The following is a 14326-nucleotide window of genomic DNA, read 5'->3' as shown; positions in this document are numbered from 1 at the left end:
CTGTCACACAGTGTCTAACAGTGGGTGGGAACTGGCGTTGGACACTCCTTGTGTGAGTTCAAGTTTAGGGACATGTTGAAATGGAATTCCAGTTTGCATTTCCTTCTCTTTCACATAGTTTATTCAGATTAGAAAAATAATGTAAATAAGTAACATGATATGGTTCGAGAGAGCAGAATATTCTGGGACCATTCACAGACACTAACGCAACACTGAATGAAACCCAGTCACTGTTGAACACGAGTGTAAGTCTCAGGCCCAACTGCGGTTTTACTATCTTAAATACTTGAAATATTGTCATTTACAGTACTCTTTGTGTCCTGTAATGGTATACAGAGTGGAAAAATCCACATATATCTAGAGTTCTATTTATAAAATCACATCAAAGCCTTCCAGAAACCTTACCTCAAATGTTGGCGAGGCAGCTGCCCCAGCACACTGTATTTATGAGGTAAATGCTGTCACGCAAACAGCTCTGAGACAAATGTCATGTGAAATGTAATGCCCACTCTTCCTAAACTGGAATGTAGTCTGGAATAACTTTCACGTTAATGGCTAGAGCTGAGAAATTGCTTTTTGCTGAGAAAATTAGGTGCTGGAGCAGTGGCTCAAATTGTAGCTGCAGACTGTTTCACAGACAGAAAGTTGGATTCCTCCTGAAAATTTGAGGTTCTGGTATATATCCAGTTATATTTATATAAAATAGGAAACTCCATAGAAGGAAAGATCCCATATGTGGGGATTCAGATCGAGATTGTCTTCTACTGATAAGACATCATTGCATATCAATGAGTAATTCAGCATATAACTCCTCGAATCTAGGACCAATTCATGATCTCATAAGAGCAGCAGTCATTCTTGATACATTTCTTATATTAATAAATCTAGTGTTTTTCTTTTAGTGTGGGGGGAAAATATTAAGCAGCATCTAATTATTAGGCATATAATTATAGCACTTTGTGGGTAACTATAGCTCGTCAGTCTCAAGCCTTCAGAACGCTTTTAGAGATGGGCCATGCTCGTGAAATAGACTTGTTAGGTCTTTAATATATATTAAATAAATAATTGAGCAGATTTTTAGATAAAAGAGTAGCAGTCTATTTCTCATTAAAAACACATGCTCCTTATGTATGAGTATGTCTATTATATTTTTATGACACACATAATGATTTTTATGGACACGTGTACATTTTAATTTTAATCGGCCCTTGCGCAGCTGTCATTCAGAGCATGCGTGGGGAAGGAGAAGCCCCAGCACGGAGATCTCAGGGCCTCCCTCGCTGTGAGACCTGGGAGCAGCCTTCCGACCTGAATTAACTGACAGCAATTTCCTGTAACTATACAATTTGGAAAATGATAGTACTAGTTTTACAGGATTTTATGGGAGTCAAAGAGATTGTCACATGGGTAAGCTTTGTCAGCTGCAAAGCGCTCCACGAATATGGTAGTTATTCTGAATGACGCTCTCTTGGGAACGCTGCAATGTCTGTAGTGCTCTCACTTGTCCTCATAGACCACAGGTGGTGGTGCAATGAGAAAGTGAATCTCATTAAAACTGAAATGTTATCTTGGCTCCAGTGGTCCTAAAGCCAGAACTTTATTTCCTAGGCTTTATTGCTGCCATATGTCTGACCTCAGTACCCATCTCTTATTGCTAATGCCTTCATATTTTAAAAGGACAATTCAGTAGGAAATATATTCTCTCCAGGGTGGTGCTGAGCTATATAAACACACTGATGCTCGGAGCTTACGATTGCTGGTGGGGAGAGTATCCTGTCCTCTCTTGTGTTCTTTTGCCAAAGGTCAGTGAGCAGGACAGCTGTTTTCCTTGATGCCTATGCATAAAGGTGGTAGGCCTGGTAGTTAATTGAGTGCCAGCTTCTCGTGAATGTCATTTGTTTTGCTGCTCTTGGTTTACGGAGCATTTAAGTTTCCATTGTATTTACCACATACATATACTATTAACCTTGTATATAGTGGTGTAGATATGTTTGTGTGATGAGCTTTGAAGGTCTTTGATTCATTCTGGTAAAGACATTTCATTATAATTCAATAAAACAAAAACATTTTGTCAAAAATGGTTTTTATAAAAACACTATTTTTTGTTTTGTTTTTATGGCTTTATGTACAGAATAAATATTCCTAGTTTCTGCTGCCTCTGAACTTGTCCCCATTTCTGGACCTGTGAGGCAGATAGAGCAGGCATTACCTCCATTTTACAATAAGTTAACCAAGGTCCAGGTTTTCTGCCTGACAAGGTCTGGAGGTGGTAGCGGATCTCAGATTTCCTGGCTGGTTGCCTAGCCCAGTATCTCTTGGCAGCTTCCTTGTCCCTCTGATCTTTTAAGAAATGTTTTTGAATTGTTGTTTTTTTTTTCCTTCAATGAACTGAAAGAAAGATCTGATTAATGCAGAACTTGAAAGTATGTCTCAGTGACTCATACTGTACTCCAGTTTCCATTCCCTGCCTCCCTTGTCCCTGTGCTGTGGAGCCTCGCGGCAGTTATCCAGGATTATTCTACTTGTGTATGCACTGGAATACATATTTTTCCAGGTTGCCCAAGGGATCCTGGAGGTACTCATTCATGTCAAAGAACCATAAATGCTGTTGTTAAAATGAATAGTGAATTGGGTACCAAATGGTCATACTGACTGACGCTTTTTTGGTTGGAGATAGAACAAAACCAATGCTATCAAGCAGCGGATTAGAGACGTCCTTTAAAGCGCCCTTATCCACAGAGACAATGGGGCTAGAATTTGTGAGGCACATGACCATTGTCACTTTTAGCACTGAGCTTGAGATGGATAGGACACAGATGGGATTTCCTATTAACTATTAATCCCTCCTTTTTTTTTTTTCTTTGATCCTCAGCCACTCACAACTGACCTTCACTACTATTATATCCTGGAACTGTCGTTTTATTGGTCTTTAATGTTTTCCCAGTTCACTGATATCAAAAGAAAGGTAAGTGGGGTTGCATTGTAAAGTGCTTGCAACATGTGTCTTTAATGGCCCCTGGCAGAAGGTGTGAGTCTCACAGGCACTCAGCTCTGCTTTCCCAGCAGCGCTAGGTTAGTGCTGCTTGCTGCTCTGATACCTGAAGTTCTCTATTTTTGTTTGCACTGTTTTGTATTTTGTTCCCATTGTCTCTTAACTCTTCCCTAGTGTTCTTTTTTTTTCTATGAAAACATATAGATAGCAATGAATCTCGACAGCAGTAATTTCTCTCTGTCTGATTCACAAGTCCCTCTGTTCTCCAAATTAAATAAAGAAGAAAAATTTTATTTGTTGCTCCTGGGAGAGAGTAAAAGCTCAGTGTTTTAGCTTTTACAGAATGAATTTTTCTTCAATTTAAGGGCTATCTAGCATTAAAATAGGTCATGAAAATACAACATTCCTAAATGAGCTATGATCTGGTTGCGCCCCTTTTTTCTACTGGCTTCCGTGGAAGGTTCTCTGGACCTCCTCAGTGTTAAACCCACTCATTCTAGTTCTCATCCTACCGGCTTCTAGACAGAGGCGGCATTTTAATTATTCACTGCTTGTTTTTCATGATGGCATTTTCTTCAGATTTTCATATTTGGATTATTCCTTCAAAGTTGTGTTTGCTGGCCTGCACCTCAGTGCCCCCTGCTCTATGTCCTGGGGTGCTCCAGGGTACACTCTTCTCACTATCCCACAGCTGTGGTTCACTTAGCTGGCAAGACGCTGTCTTTCTGATTGGGATGGTTGACCAGCCTCATTGTGGTATATGTCGACTGATTCTCAGAAGTGGGTGGTCTCTGTAAGGGACAGGGCTTAGGTATAGCAGATAACTCAATGACACCCATAATTTGTCGTTCCCTTACTCATTGCACCAAATGCCCTGGGTCAGTTTCTGGGACTTCTTAAGGACCCTTCAGTGACAGTGTGCCAGTCAGATCGCCTCTCTTTTAACATGAGGAGCCGTCTTCATTCATGTCATCAGTACTTGTGGTCTGACTATCTCCGATGTGCCAAGCTCATTGTGTATTTTACTTATTTATTTTTTAAATCTTTAATTGTGGTAAAAGAAACAACAACGTGATATAAAATTTACCATCTTAACCCTTTACAGTTCAGTACTCTTCCATACATTTGTATTTTGTGCAACCATAAAATTCCATTTATCTTGCAAAACTGAATATCTATACCCAATAAACAACAATTCCCCTTTCTCCCTGCCTCCACCACCAAGCCCCTGGCAACAACCATTTAATTTTCTGTCACTATGAATTTGACTATTCTAGGTGCCTCATAAAAGTGGAATCAGACCATATCTGTCCATTTGTGTCTGGCTTATTTCACTTAGCATAACGTCCCCAGGTTCATCCATGTTGTAGCATGTGACAGAATTTCCTTCTTTTTTAAAACTGGATAATATGCATCTTATTTATCTTTTTAGGGGGGAAACATTATTTCCAGTTAGTCACACAAAACACTTTGATAACAAAGAGGGACGTTTGACTGATCTTCCTATTTTGGAGTGGAGACAATTTATGTACAGTAAGTTTAAGTAAATGTTCCAAGGTTGTGCAGTTTGGGGATGAATTACAGCCCAAGCTGACCAAGTCCTGTGATTCACTCTTAGATTCGACACATACACAATTCTTGCATTGCCTTGCCTTGCCATGCTCCCGACATTCAAGGTAGTAAGCCTTTTGCAGCTCTCTGCCATTTTATTGGTTCCTCTTTTGCTTAATGAGAATTATGGGTGTGCCATCGAGAGTCAAAGGGGTTGCAAGACTGACCGTCCTTGGCTCCTAGGAGCCTCGTTCCAGCAAGACGTCGCTGTACCAGAAGCCACCAAGCCCTCCACTTGCTGGAGCTTTCTCATCTCGCATTTACTGCGTCTTTTCCATGAGCCAGGAGGACTGACAGAGTCTTCATTGTTTCAGGCCAAGTAGCCATTATCTGAAAAGTTATCATAAATGGATTATTTTCAAGGGTTGAAGTGTATCATTTTGTATGGTTTTAACATATCTTGCATCAGCATAGAAAACACTTATAAAAGGGGCGATTTTACCGTGAGGTTCATGGAATTGATCTCGGGCCTGTTCGTATTGTCAAATTTTAGAAATTCATTTTATTGTTTTTCTTAGTTACCATCAGTAGCCTACTTTAGACACCTGGCACCTCTCCCTTTCTCAGTTGGTCAGAGTACTTTTGTATGTTCCTGGAGCAGCCGACTTACTCTTCTTTCATGTGTAAAATGGAAACCTGGCCACTACCAGACTATTACTCAGCACAGGTTGTAAGGAAGAAGGCCTCACCGTGGCGGCCATCTCTCATCAGTGAGCGATAGCCCTTGCTTTTCTCCTTCCATCCTGCTGTCACTGCAGGTCCTCGGTGCTTCCCTCCTCACGGCTCTTCCACTCGGGGGATCTGCTGTTTCAGCTGTCAGTGAGAGAGACGGGATGTTCTGGCTGTGAAATACACTCCCCACCTTCTAGATTGCAACTATTAACCAAAAAAGAGCCTGCTTCCTAATTAGGGAATAGAAATATTCAAAGACACACACTGATAACAAAGTATGGAAATCAACTTCTGAAGGCGTTTTGTAGAGTCATGAATAGAAAGGTTATGAAAATGTTTCCTTAGCTTCCCAATTAAAGGACAATGAGCTTGAACGGCCATTTTCAAACTGGAAGCAGGGTTTATAGACACTGGATCCAAATGCATACCTCAGACTGTTAGAATCAGTACCCTAAATGAGAGTTAGAAATATTTTTGTGACTTAACAGGTTTACGAGTCTTTCTAAAATGGATTTTATAGTCACAAACTCTTCCCTTCTTGAAGTGTCCTAATGTTGCCATCTTTTTTTCTTTTTTTTAATTTCTCTGTTTTGAAATAGAATCTGAAATTTAAAAATGAGAGAAACCTCGACCCTGTAGTGACAGAGTACATTGCCTCTTTATTGATCATTCCCAGAGGGAAGGGACTAGCCAGATGTAGTCATTTGGTATGATAGACTTATAATTCAAATATTCTATTATGTGCTACCCAGGTATGTAAAACTTTCTGAGGATTTTTTTCTTTCTTCCTTTTTACTTCTTGCTTTCTTCCATTCCTCTCTCCTTCCCTCTTCCTTTTTTCCTTCCTACTTTTGTAAAGAGAGATTGTTATAGTATCTTATTAAAACAACTGGCATATTCTTGATATTCAATATTGTTTGAAATATTTCTTATTTTTTGTTAAGATTGTTTTTAGAAACACCTGTTCACAATGTGTATTTCTCCTGCACATCTAAATTTTCTGAAGGAAACTAATAAACATGAGTGTGTTGGAGCTCAGAACAGCTTGCCTGTGTCTAAACCCTCTGTCCCTTAACTAAGCAGCTGCTGGACTCAAAGGCCCGGGCTCTCGGCCAATGAGCCGCACTCGTGTTCGGATTCCTTTGCAGGAAATCATTTGTGGCCGAGTTCCAAAGCCCAGCTGGTCAAATCAGCTTGTTGCTCTTGTGTTCTTTAACCTTAGAGAAAAACTACATCTTGTAGAAGATTTCTGACAGAGAGAAGTACGGTCATTAAGTTTAACAAGAAACTCATTGATCGACTTGTGTTTGCGCTCTGGCCACTTTTACAGAGAATAACTGGTGTCTGTTGCTCTGGGTGTTCTACCCACCTTGTAGGGGCCGGTCATGCTCCAGATCTTTCCTGCTTCAATTGGATTTCGACTAAAATAAAATGCATGCTTTAATCTTTTTATAAGGAAAGAAACAGATGGCATACAATTAAATGAAATAATGTCCATGAAACCATCAGGGGTCCCCAAACTTTTTACACAGGGGGCCAGTTCACTGTCCCTCAGACCGTTGGAGGGCCGCCACATACAATGCTCCTCTCACTGACCACCAATGACAGAGGTGCCCCTTCTGGAAGTGTGGCAGGGGGCCGGATAAATGGCCTCAGGGGGCCGCATGCGGCCAGTGGGCCGTAGTTCGGGGACGCCTGATCTAGTACAATGCTTGATAAATAGAGCTTAGAACAGTGTTTGGCATGTAATGGCCAAAACTTGGTTGACTCGAAGTGCTAACTCCCTGGCTGGATAGCTCGATTGTTTGGGGCATCGTCCTGCAGTGCAGAGGTTGCCAGTTTGATCCCCAATCAAGGCACCTACAGGACAGCTTGATGTTCTCTCTCTCTCTCTTCTTCTCTCACTGAAATCAATAAATTAAAAAAAAAATTTTAAGTGCTAAAAACAAAAATCACTCCGTCACAAATTTTTGTGTTTTTTTCTCAATTAGAATTAAAAATAATTAGGAAGAGGAACTAACTTAAGGTTTTCAACCTTATCTTCCAGTGCTTCCTACCACTTATAAACATTAATTCCTAAAGGAAAGGACATTTTAACATTTTTTAAATGATAAAAGGACACCTTGTAATAAAGGACGATTCTTTAAATATATGATTATAAGAAAAGTTTTTCTTTTTCTCGTTTTTTCTAGAGTGGGGAAAATTATGGGCAGTTTGGCTCTGAGGTTAAAGTCATGGGCTCTGGAGTTTAGTCACCTGCCTGGCACCACCCCTAACTTGGTTTGACTTTGGTGTGACTCTCTGTGCCTTGCTTTTCTGACCCAAAGAACGGAGTTTATATAGCCTGCCTCAAGGGAGTGTTGTCAGCATGAAGTAAGATGAGCTATCAGAACAGTCCCTGGCACATAATTCATGCTCAATAATGTTAGCTATTACTAAAGTCTTGAATGTGGTTCACCGGACATATCCACTCTCTACCTGCAGGCACGTGTCTGATGGTGCTTCTCAGCCGTGTCCTCTCTTCTGGCTGGATGGGACCATGTAACCGGCAGGCTTTAAGCCGAACTGACTTGGGTCACTGTTGGACCTGAGCACTTAATTACTGGTGGGAGACCCTCCAAACTCGCTTCTTCTGTAGTACTGTGATTGATAACATCGGAGATAGAGTTGGGGTCCCTGAGTGACTGGTGACTAGAGTGCACCCCTCACTCTAAGCCACCTGGTAACATAAAGTGGGTAAGAAATAAGCCTTTGTTTCGAACCACTGAGATTTCAAGAGCTTTATTATTGATTGCCACAACATCTAGCTTATCCTGACTGGTGCAATTATTATTAATAATATGGCTAATTTTCATTTTCTAAAACAATATTTGGAAATAATTTGTCTAGATCAGCAGTCCTCGAAGTGAGCTCTGCAGACCCTTGGAGGTTCCTCAGACCTTTCAGGGGACCTACAAGGCCGAAACTGTCTTCACAATAATACTACGATGTCATTTGCCTTTCTCGCTGTGTTGAAATTTGCACTAATCATGCAAAAGTAACAGGGGGAAAAATTGCTGGTAGTGGCACCAGACTGTATTAGTAGTTATTGCATTCTTCACAGCCACACGCTTGTGGTAAAAACAAATGTCAGTTTTATTTGAGAAAGCTCTTGGTAAAGCAGTAAAAAGTGTTAATTTTACTAAATGTGTACTCTTGACTATACATTTAAACCATATCTTGTACGATGAAATGAGAAATAAGCATAAAACACTTCTGCTGCATAACAGAGTCTCAAGAAATGCACATCCAGTTAGTGCTTTGCACTGTGAGCTGAACTAGCTGCTTTTTCCCCATAGACTCTCACTTCTGAAAAAATGACTAACAAACTATTGTTATTACAACTTGTGATTTTGGTAGACATTTTCTTGAAAATGCGGAGTAAGCTTATCAAGTTGTTTCAAGAAAAGAATTGGCATTATTTGTTGTCAATGATAAAATTCCAAGTTTTCAAGAAAAAATATAATTTTTGGAAAACTTGTATTCACCAGAGAGAGCTTGATAGCATCTCAATACTTTAAAACTTTTCTCATGAGCTTGATAGTGATATTAATAAATGTAATTTTTTAAACCGTTGAATAACAAAATGTTTCATTGGCTCAGTGAGCCAATATTTTCCAAATGACTAATACATGATCCTACAAAATCATGCATGAGTAAAAGATCCATTCAAAGGCTGAGACAGACCAGAGGATTTTTTGTGATAGAATATGGCAGGTTTACTGATCTGGTTTTAAATTCTACATTGCAGCTAACCTTGAAGAATATCCTACTTCTCAAGTTTTGGTACAGTGTCAAAGAATAATATCCATAACTGTCTGAAAGACTATCAAGATAATTCTCCCTTTTTGGATTGTGTGGTACTGGATTTTCTTTATGTACTTCAATCAAAATAACACATCAACAGATTGAATATATATATGCAGCTAGGAGAATCCAGCTCTCTTATCTTAAGCCAGGCACCAAAGAGATTTGCAAGCATATAAAACAATGCCACTCTCCTCACCATTTATTTTTAAATTTTGGAAAATGTAGTTATTTTGGCAAAAATATGTGTGTTGATTATGTTAATTAACAAGTAATTGACTTTAAAATAAGTGTGTTTCTACACGGTTCTAAAATTTCTCAGTTTTAATGTCTGATGTGGTAAATACTGCTAGATATAACCTACATAAACAAACCGCTCTTGATGTCCTCACTGATTTTTAAGACTATAAAAGGATCCTAAAGTGAAAACATTTGAGAACGGCTCATCTAGCTTTTTAAAAAGTCTTTCCTAAGAATGTGACTCCCGGGTAGTGCCTCAGATGGTATCAGCATGCCCTTTATTTTCTTGAAAAGCTGAAATGCCACCAGGTGACACCTGATCACCCGGAGAGGGATGGAGGAAGATGTAGAATTCTCTCTGTGTCACCTCTGTGTGCTACTTATGGACACAGGCTGGCACTTGCCCTCTCTTTTGCAGAAGTGCCGAGAGGCTCACTCGTGTGTCCACTGTGAATGGAGTGGCATTATCCTGCACTCAGAGCTTAGGTTTCTTCCAAGCCACAGCTTCCCGACTCCTAGGCCTCTGTCATTTTTTTTTTTCACACTACAGTGTCTTCAGAACGTAAGAAAAGTAGAAGAGGCAGCCCATTTTAGTAAGCTACCACCTGTGATCAAAGTATGTCAACCCTGTGCTGTGTGCAGGCTGGTGGAACAATAGGACAGTATTGTCTGGAAAAGAAATATGTTTTAAGGGGCAATTTTATGGGACTTTATTCAAAGACGGTCTTAGCTTACTCTGGCAATCTAACTTCCAAGTTCCCTGTCAGGGGAGGAGCTCTTAAGCATCTTTAGATGTCACATAGTGCTGTCCAGGCTGTAATAGGGTGACAAGCAGGAACCTCTACTTGCAGTGAGGGGCAAAGGGCCACAACATTGCTGCACCACAGAGACCCACCCAGGACCCACATAGCACTGCTGCTCTGGGGCTCTGGGTCCTCAAGTCCAGGCTTCAGGAGTCCCACCCCCTCCCAGGAGGCACTATTGGCATGTGGAAGGCTCCACCTTATTTGAGAGATTCGGATATTCAGCTTCCTCTAAATCAGCGGTTCTCAACCTGTGGGTCGCGACCCCGGCGATGGCTTTAGGCGACTCCTGTGTTTTGATCGTTCGACCCCTGCCGGGGTCACGACCCACAGGTTGAGAACCGCTGCTCTAAATGATTTCCCACAAGTCATCCTAGGGGTCTTGTGAGAACACCCACTTTGGCTTATTATAGCTCTAACTATCTCTCTGACTCTGAGAACTCTCCCTATTTCTATTCCCATAAATATAAACGTACCCATCTCGTGTCCTTCCCTTTGACTTCATAACAAGAGGCGCCTCTTTCACTCATGGCTGATCAGCACCTTTGCTCTTGATCCCCCTCGTCTTCCTTTCTTCAAGAAGTGGACCTCGTTCTATTTGTTAGTCTATCAGAAGTGACCTCTCTCTGACCCACTTCCTCACTCTTTCCTCGTGCATGTGTTTCTGAGCAGTGGCCTGTGACAGGAGGCTGAGCTCTGGACTCACATGGAACTGGCTGCAGTCTTCATATGTGACTTTGGAAAAATTATAGAGCATCTCTGTGACTCAGGTACTTTACAAAATGGAGTTCAGATAGTACTTGCCTGTGGGTTTGTTGTTTAGAATAAAACACAGTGTCAAACAGAACCTTTGAAGCTTAAGACTTAGGGGGCAAATCACAGGGTAGATAGACGTTCACCAGGGCTTAGGGGAAAGAAAAAGTAAGACTTCTAGCATGGGCAACAAAAACACACTGCGTGGCCAGAGGCCAGCACAGGGACAAGACATAACTTGAGGAGTGAATTCTACAGGGACAGTTTTGTCTGTTTGTAAATGCGGGTGGAGAGCTGAAGGAGAGAGAGAAGAGAAGGCTGATGATAGTAATGAGTTTCTCGGAACCCCTCTGACAACTTACGGCATCATCCCAACCTGTCTGACCTGAAGGAAAATTTTTCCATCTCCCATCTCAAGCACAAAATTGAGTCCTTGATTGCCTATTGTCACTTTGTCACTTTTGGCCTTAAATTTAAAGTAAATATGAGGATAGTGGCTTTTGTGTCCGGGGATACTTCTGATGTAAATTGAGCACAGTCTGCCCCCTACTGGTCATTCTGGATGTTTTCAGCCTGAAAGGGTTTATTTGCTGTGGAGTTGCAATTGCCTTTGTCCTCAGGGGATATTGGCGGGGTAGGGGAGAAAGTCTTACTTTGTGCATCCCTAAAGACAGTTATATTGAGTATATTTTAAATGTCTTAGAAGTGACCCTTTTAGCATTAAAAGCTATACCAACTTAGTGTGTCTGGGCTAACAGTAATTTAAACAGAGCCTAGAAAGTATATATAAAGGCTTTCATCTCTTGGCACTTGTAATTTGGCAAGATTGGTAGTGATGGAGAACTTCTGAAGACCCAAAGTTCAGTTAGAAAAAAAGCATGCTTGCATAATTAAGAAAAATATCTACGTCATTTGAAAACAGGGTCCATTTGGAGAGGGTGCTTTTGATGAGAAGAAGGCACGAAGGAGGAGGGACTCCCGGGAGCCACGCATTACGTGCAGCGCTCTGGCCAGGCACACTGGAAGGGAGCTGGTGGCCCTGCCTCATTGTTCTCTATTGTACAAATAAAATTTGATTGCGTCCCCTGCCACAGTAATAAAATCAATTAAAGATTAATATGAACTAAATAATTCACAGCAGATGAGAGATTATGAATTCTTTATCTTGAAATGGTACCATAAATGTTGCACAGGAGAAAAGATTGGGTAAACACTGCTTAGATCTCAGTTCTTCATTTCTTTAAGTTCTCAGAAGCTATAAAACAATAGCACGTCTGTCAGCAGAGAAAGGAATCTTGCACCCAGACAGCTCCTGTTTTAAAAGCTGTTAAGAAAACGCCTTGATTTTTAAATTATCTTGACATGGTAGTTATAATTTATCATGAGAAATGTGATGGAGATACCTGTCAAAACTCTTTTTTGATAGTGTATCAGAATTTTGAGAGGCATATTTTATGGGTTACTTCAGAATAGCTATAACAATTAAATCTCCTACATTTTTTTTTTAAGAACCCAAAGAAATTTACTTAGAAAATGTCTTACTTGACCAGTGGAGAGAACCAAGAAAAAATATGCCAAGAAACAGTCAGCCGTGACCGTGTTCATAGTCTTTCAGTCAGCTCAGACCAGAGAACGACCAGAGCAGCTCCTGACCATCAGGCTACGAAACGTGTCGTCTGCAGGATCAAGGACGTGCAGGTCACCACAGGGGTTTCCGCAGGTGGCATCATGGACTGCCGCTCAGCTGAGTCACAGTTTCCAGAGTACTATTCTCTGTCACCACTTCTGTTGATTTTTTTGTTGGTTTCTTTTTCTCTCTTTTCTCCTTTGTTGGTTTTCTCTTTTTCTTCTCTGTTGGCCCCTTTTCCTCCTTTGTCCTGAGTACTGTTGTAAACTGCTTTGTTATGGCCTTTCTAGTTCAGGCAATTTCAATGGCAATATATATATTGTATCAAAAAAATTGTATCTTCGGGGAAAAGATGGTGTTTTCCTCACTGTAGCCTTGAGAACAATCCAGTCATAGCAAAGCACCATAGCTTGAAGTCTTCTCTAACCCCATCAAACTTCAAACAGAATGGCCTCTACTTCTTCGCTTTAGTTGGTACTGATTTGAGTTCTTCTGGGTCCAATACATCTACCCCTATTTTCTCAAAATATTTTTGAAAATTCAGAGTGGATTTAGTCATCCACCTTGGTGAGGTTCAGGAACTGTGGGTCAGCTGGTGAAATCGGCCTGTGTCCGCCTTGGGCGTGCCCTCAGGGCCCACACCATCTCAGTGTCAGGATCGCTGCTGTACGGCTCCCCCGGGAGAGAGACGGCTCCCCCAGGAGAGAGATGGCGTGGGCCACCCACACCTGCTCCCTGGAAACCTGGTCTTGCTTATTCCTCATCTGAAGAGAATGTGATGAGGATGGCCCCAAGACGCCACAGGTGCCACAGCTCAGACCCCGTGACTGAGCTTCCCATAGTACGCCCTTTGGTGTGGTTCTGAGGACAGGGTCATCAGACATCTCTATAAAGGGCCATATGGTAAATATTTTAAACTTGTAGCCCACATAGTCACTGTTGAAACTACTCAACCCTGCCATTGTAGCAAGGACTGTGCCACAGACAATAATTAAACAGATGGATATGGCAGAGTTTCAGTAAATCTTTCTTTTTTTTTTTTTTTGCTTGCTTTTTTTTTCTTTTTTTAATTTTAATTTATTGTGTTTACATAGATTCTAGAGTTGCCCCAAATGCATCCCCCCATATTCCCCTCAACATCTCCTTTGCCCCCCTCCCCATAACTCCCTCCCCACTTCCCTTCAGGTTTATCCCATCCTATCATCCCCTTTTTCTCAAAAGCAAGTGGAGGGCCAGATCTGGCCTGGAGGCTGAGTGCACCTTCTTAGGCTCTAAAGTAGAGTGACCTGGATGTGCGTATTTGGTGAGCAGTGAGGGCATCACATCTGAGAATGGCTAGTAGATAGTTACATCATATCAGTACATATTTTTAAAACATTTTGATAGGAACAGTGGTAAATATAAAGTCTTTAACCAAGTAATTTCTTGGCACTTACTGTTTTTCAGAATGTTTGTATGTGACAGTTATCTCCCTCAAGGACCTAAATCTGTATATAGTTAGTCCAAAAGAGGAAAAAATCTAGTCTATTTAGAAAATGTGTGAAAATAAATTTGACTCTAGGTTTAGTGTGAATGAAGTTCTATTCATAGACTGAATTTTAGAGAAGGGATCATTGAATCACACCTGCTTGAATGTCTCCACTTTATAATTGAACAGACATTTCCCAAATAAGTCACATTTTTTCATCCCTTTCCAAATTTCCCCATAAATATTTACCCTTGAGTGCATAGGCTATGCATAAGAATAAAAGTGAACTTTACAGTTTTTGAAGAGCCATGTTA

General features: G+C 40.9%; 1 protein-coding gene across 2 annotated transcripts in view; it reads left to right on the top strand.

Moving 5' to 3' along the window:
* CERS6 (ceramide synthase 6) overlaps positions 1 to 14326 on the top strand; it is a 350216-nt gene that overhangs the window by 265116 nt on the left and 70774 nt on the right. For both annotated transcript variants that reach the window (XM_066233890.1, XM_066233891.1), the window contains exon 6: positions 2873 to 2965. In XM_066233890.1, the coding sequence (XP_066089987.1) occupies positions 2873 to 2965 (93 nt within the window). The remainder of the gene's footprint in view (positions 1 to 2872; positions 2966 to 14326) is intronic.

The sequence above is a fragment of the Saccopteryx bilineata genome, chromosome 5 (genome assembly GCF_036850765.1).
Source record: "Saccopteryx bilineata isolate mSacBil1 chromosome 5, mSacBil1_pri_phased_curated, whole genome shotgun sequence".
Classification (NCBI taxonomy): domain Eukaryota; kingdom Metazoa; phylum Chordata; class Mammalia; order Chiroptera; family Emballonuridae; genus Saccopteryx; species Saccopteryx bilineata.
The sequence above is the reverse complement of the archived record's forward strand: the minus strand, read 5'-3'. Positions and strand labels throughout refer to the sequence as shown.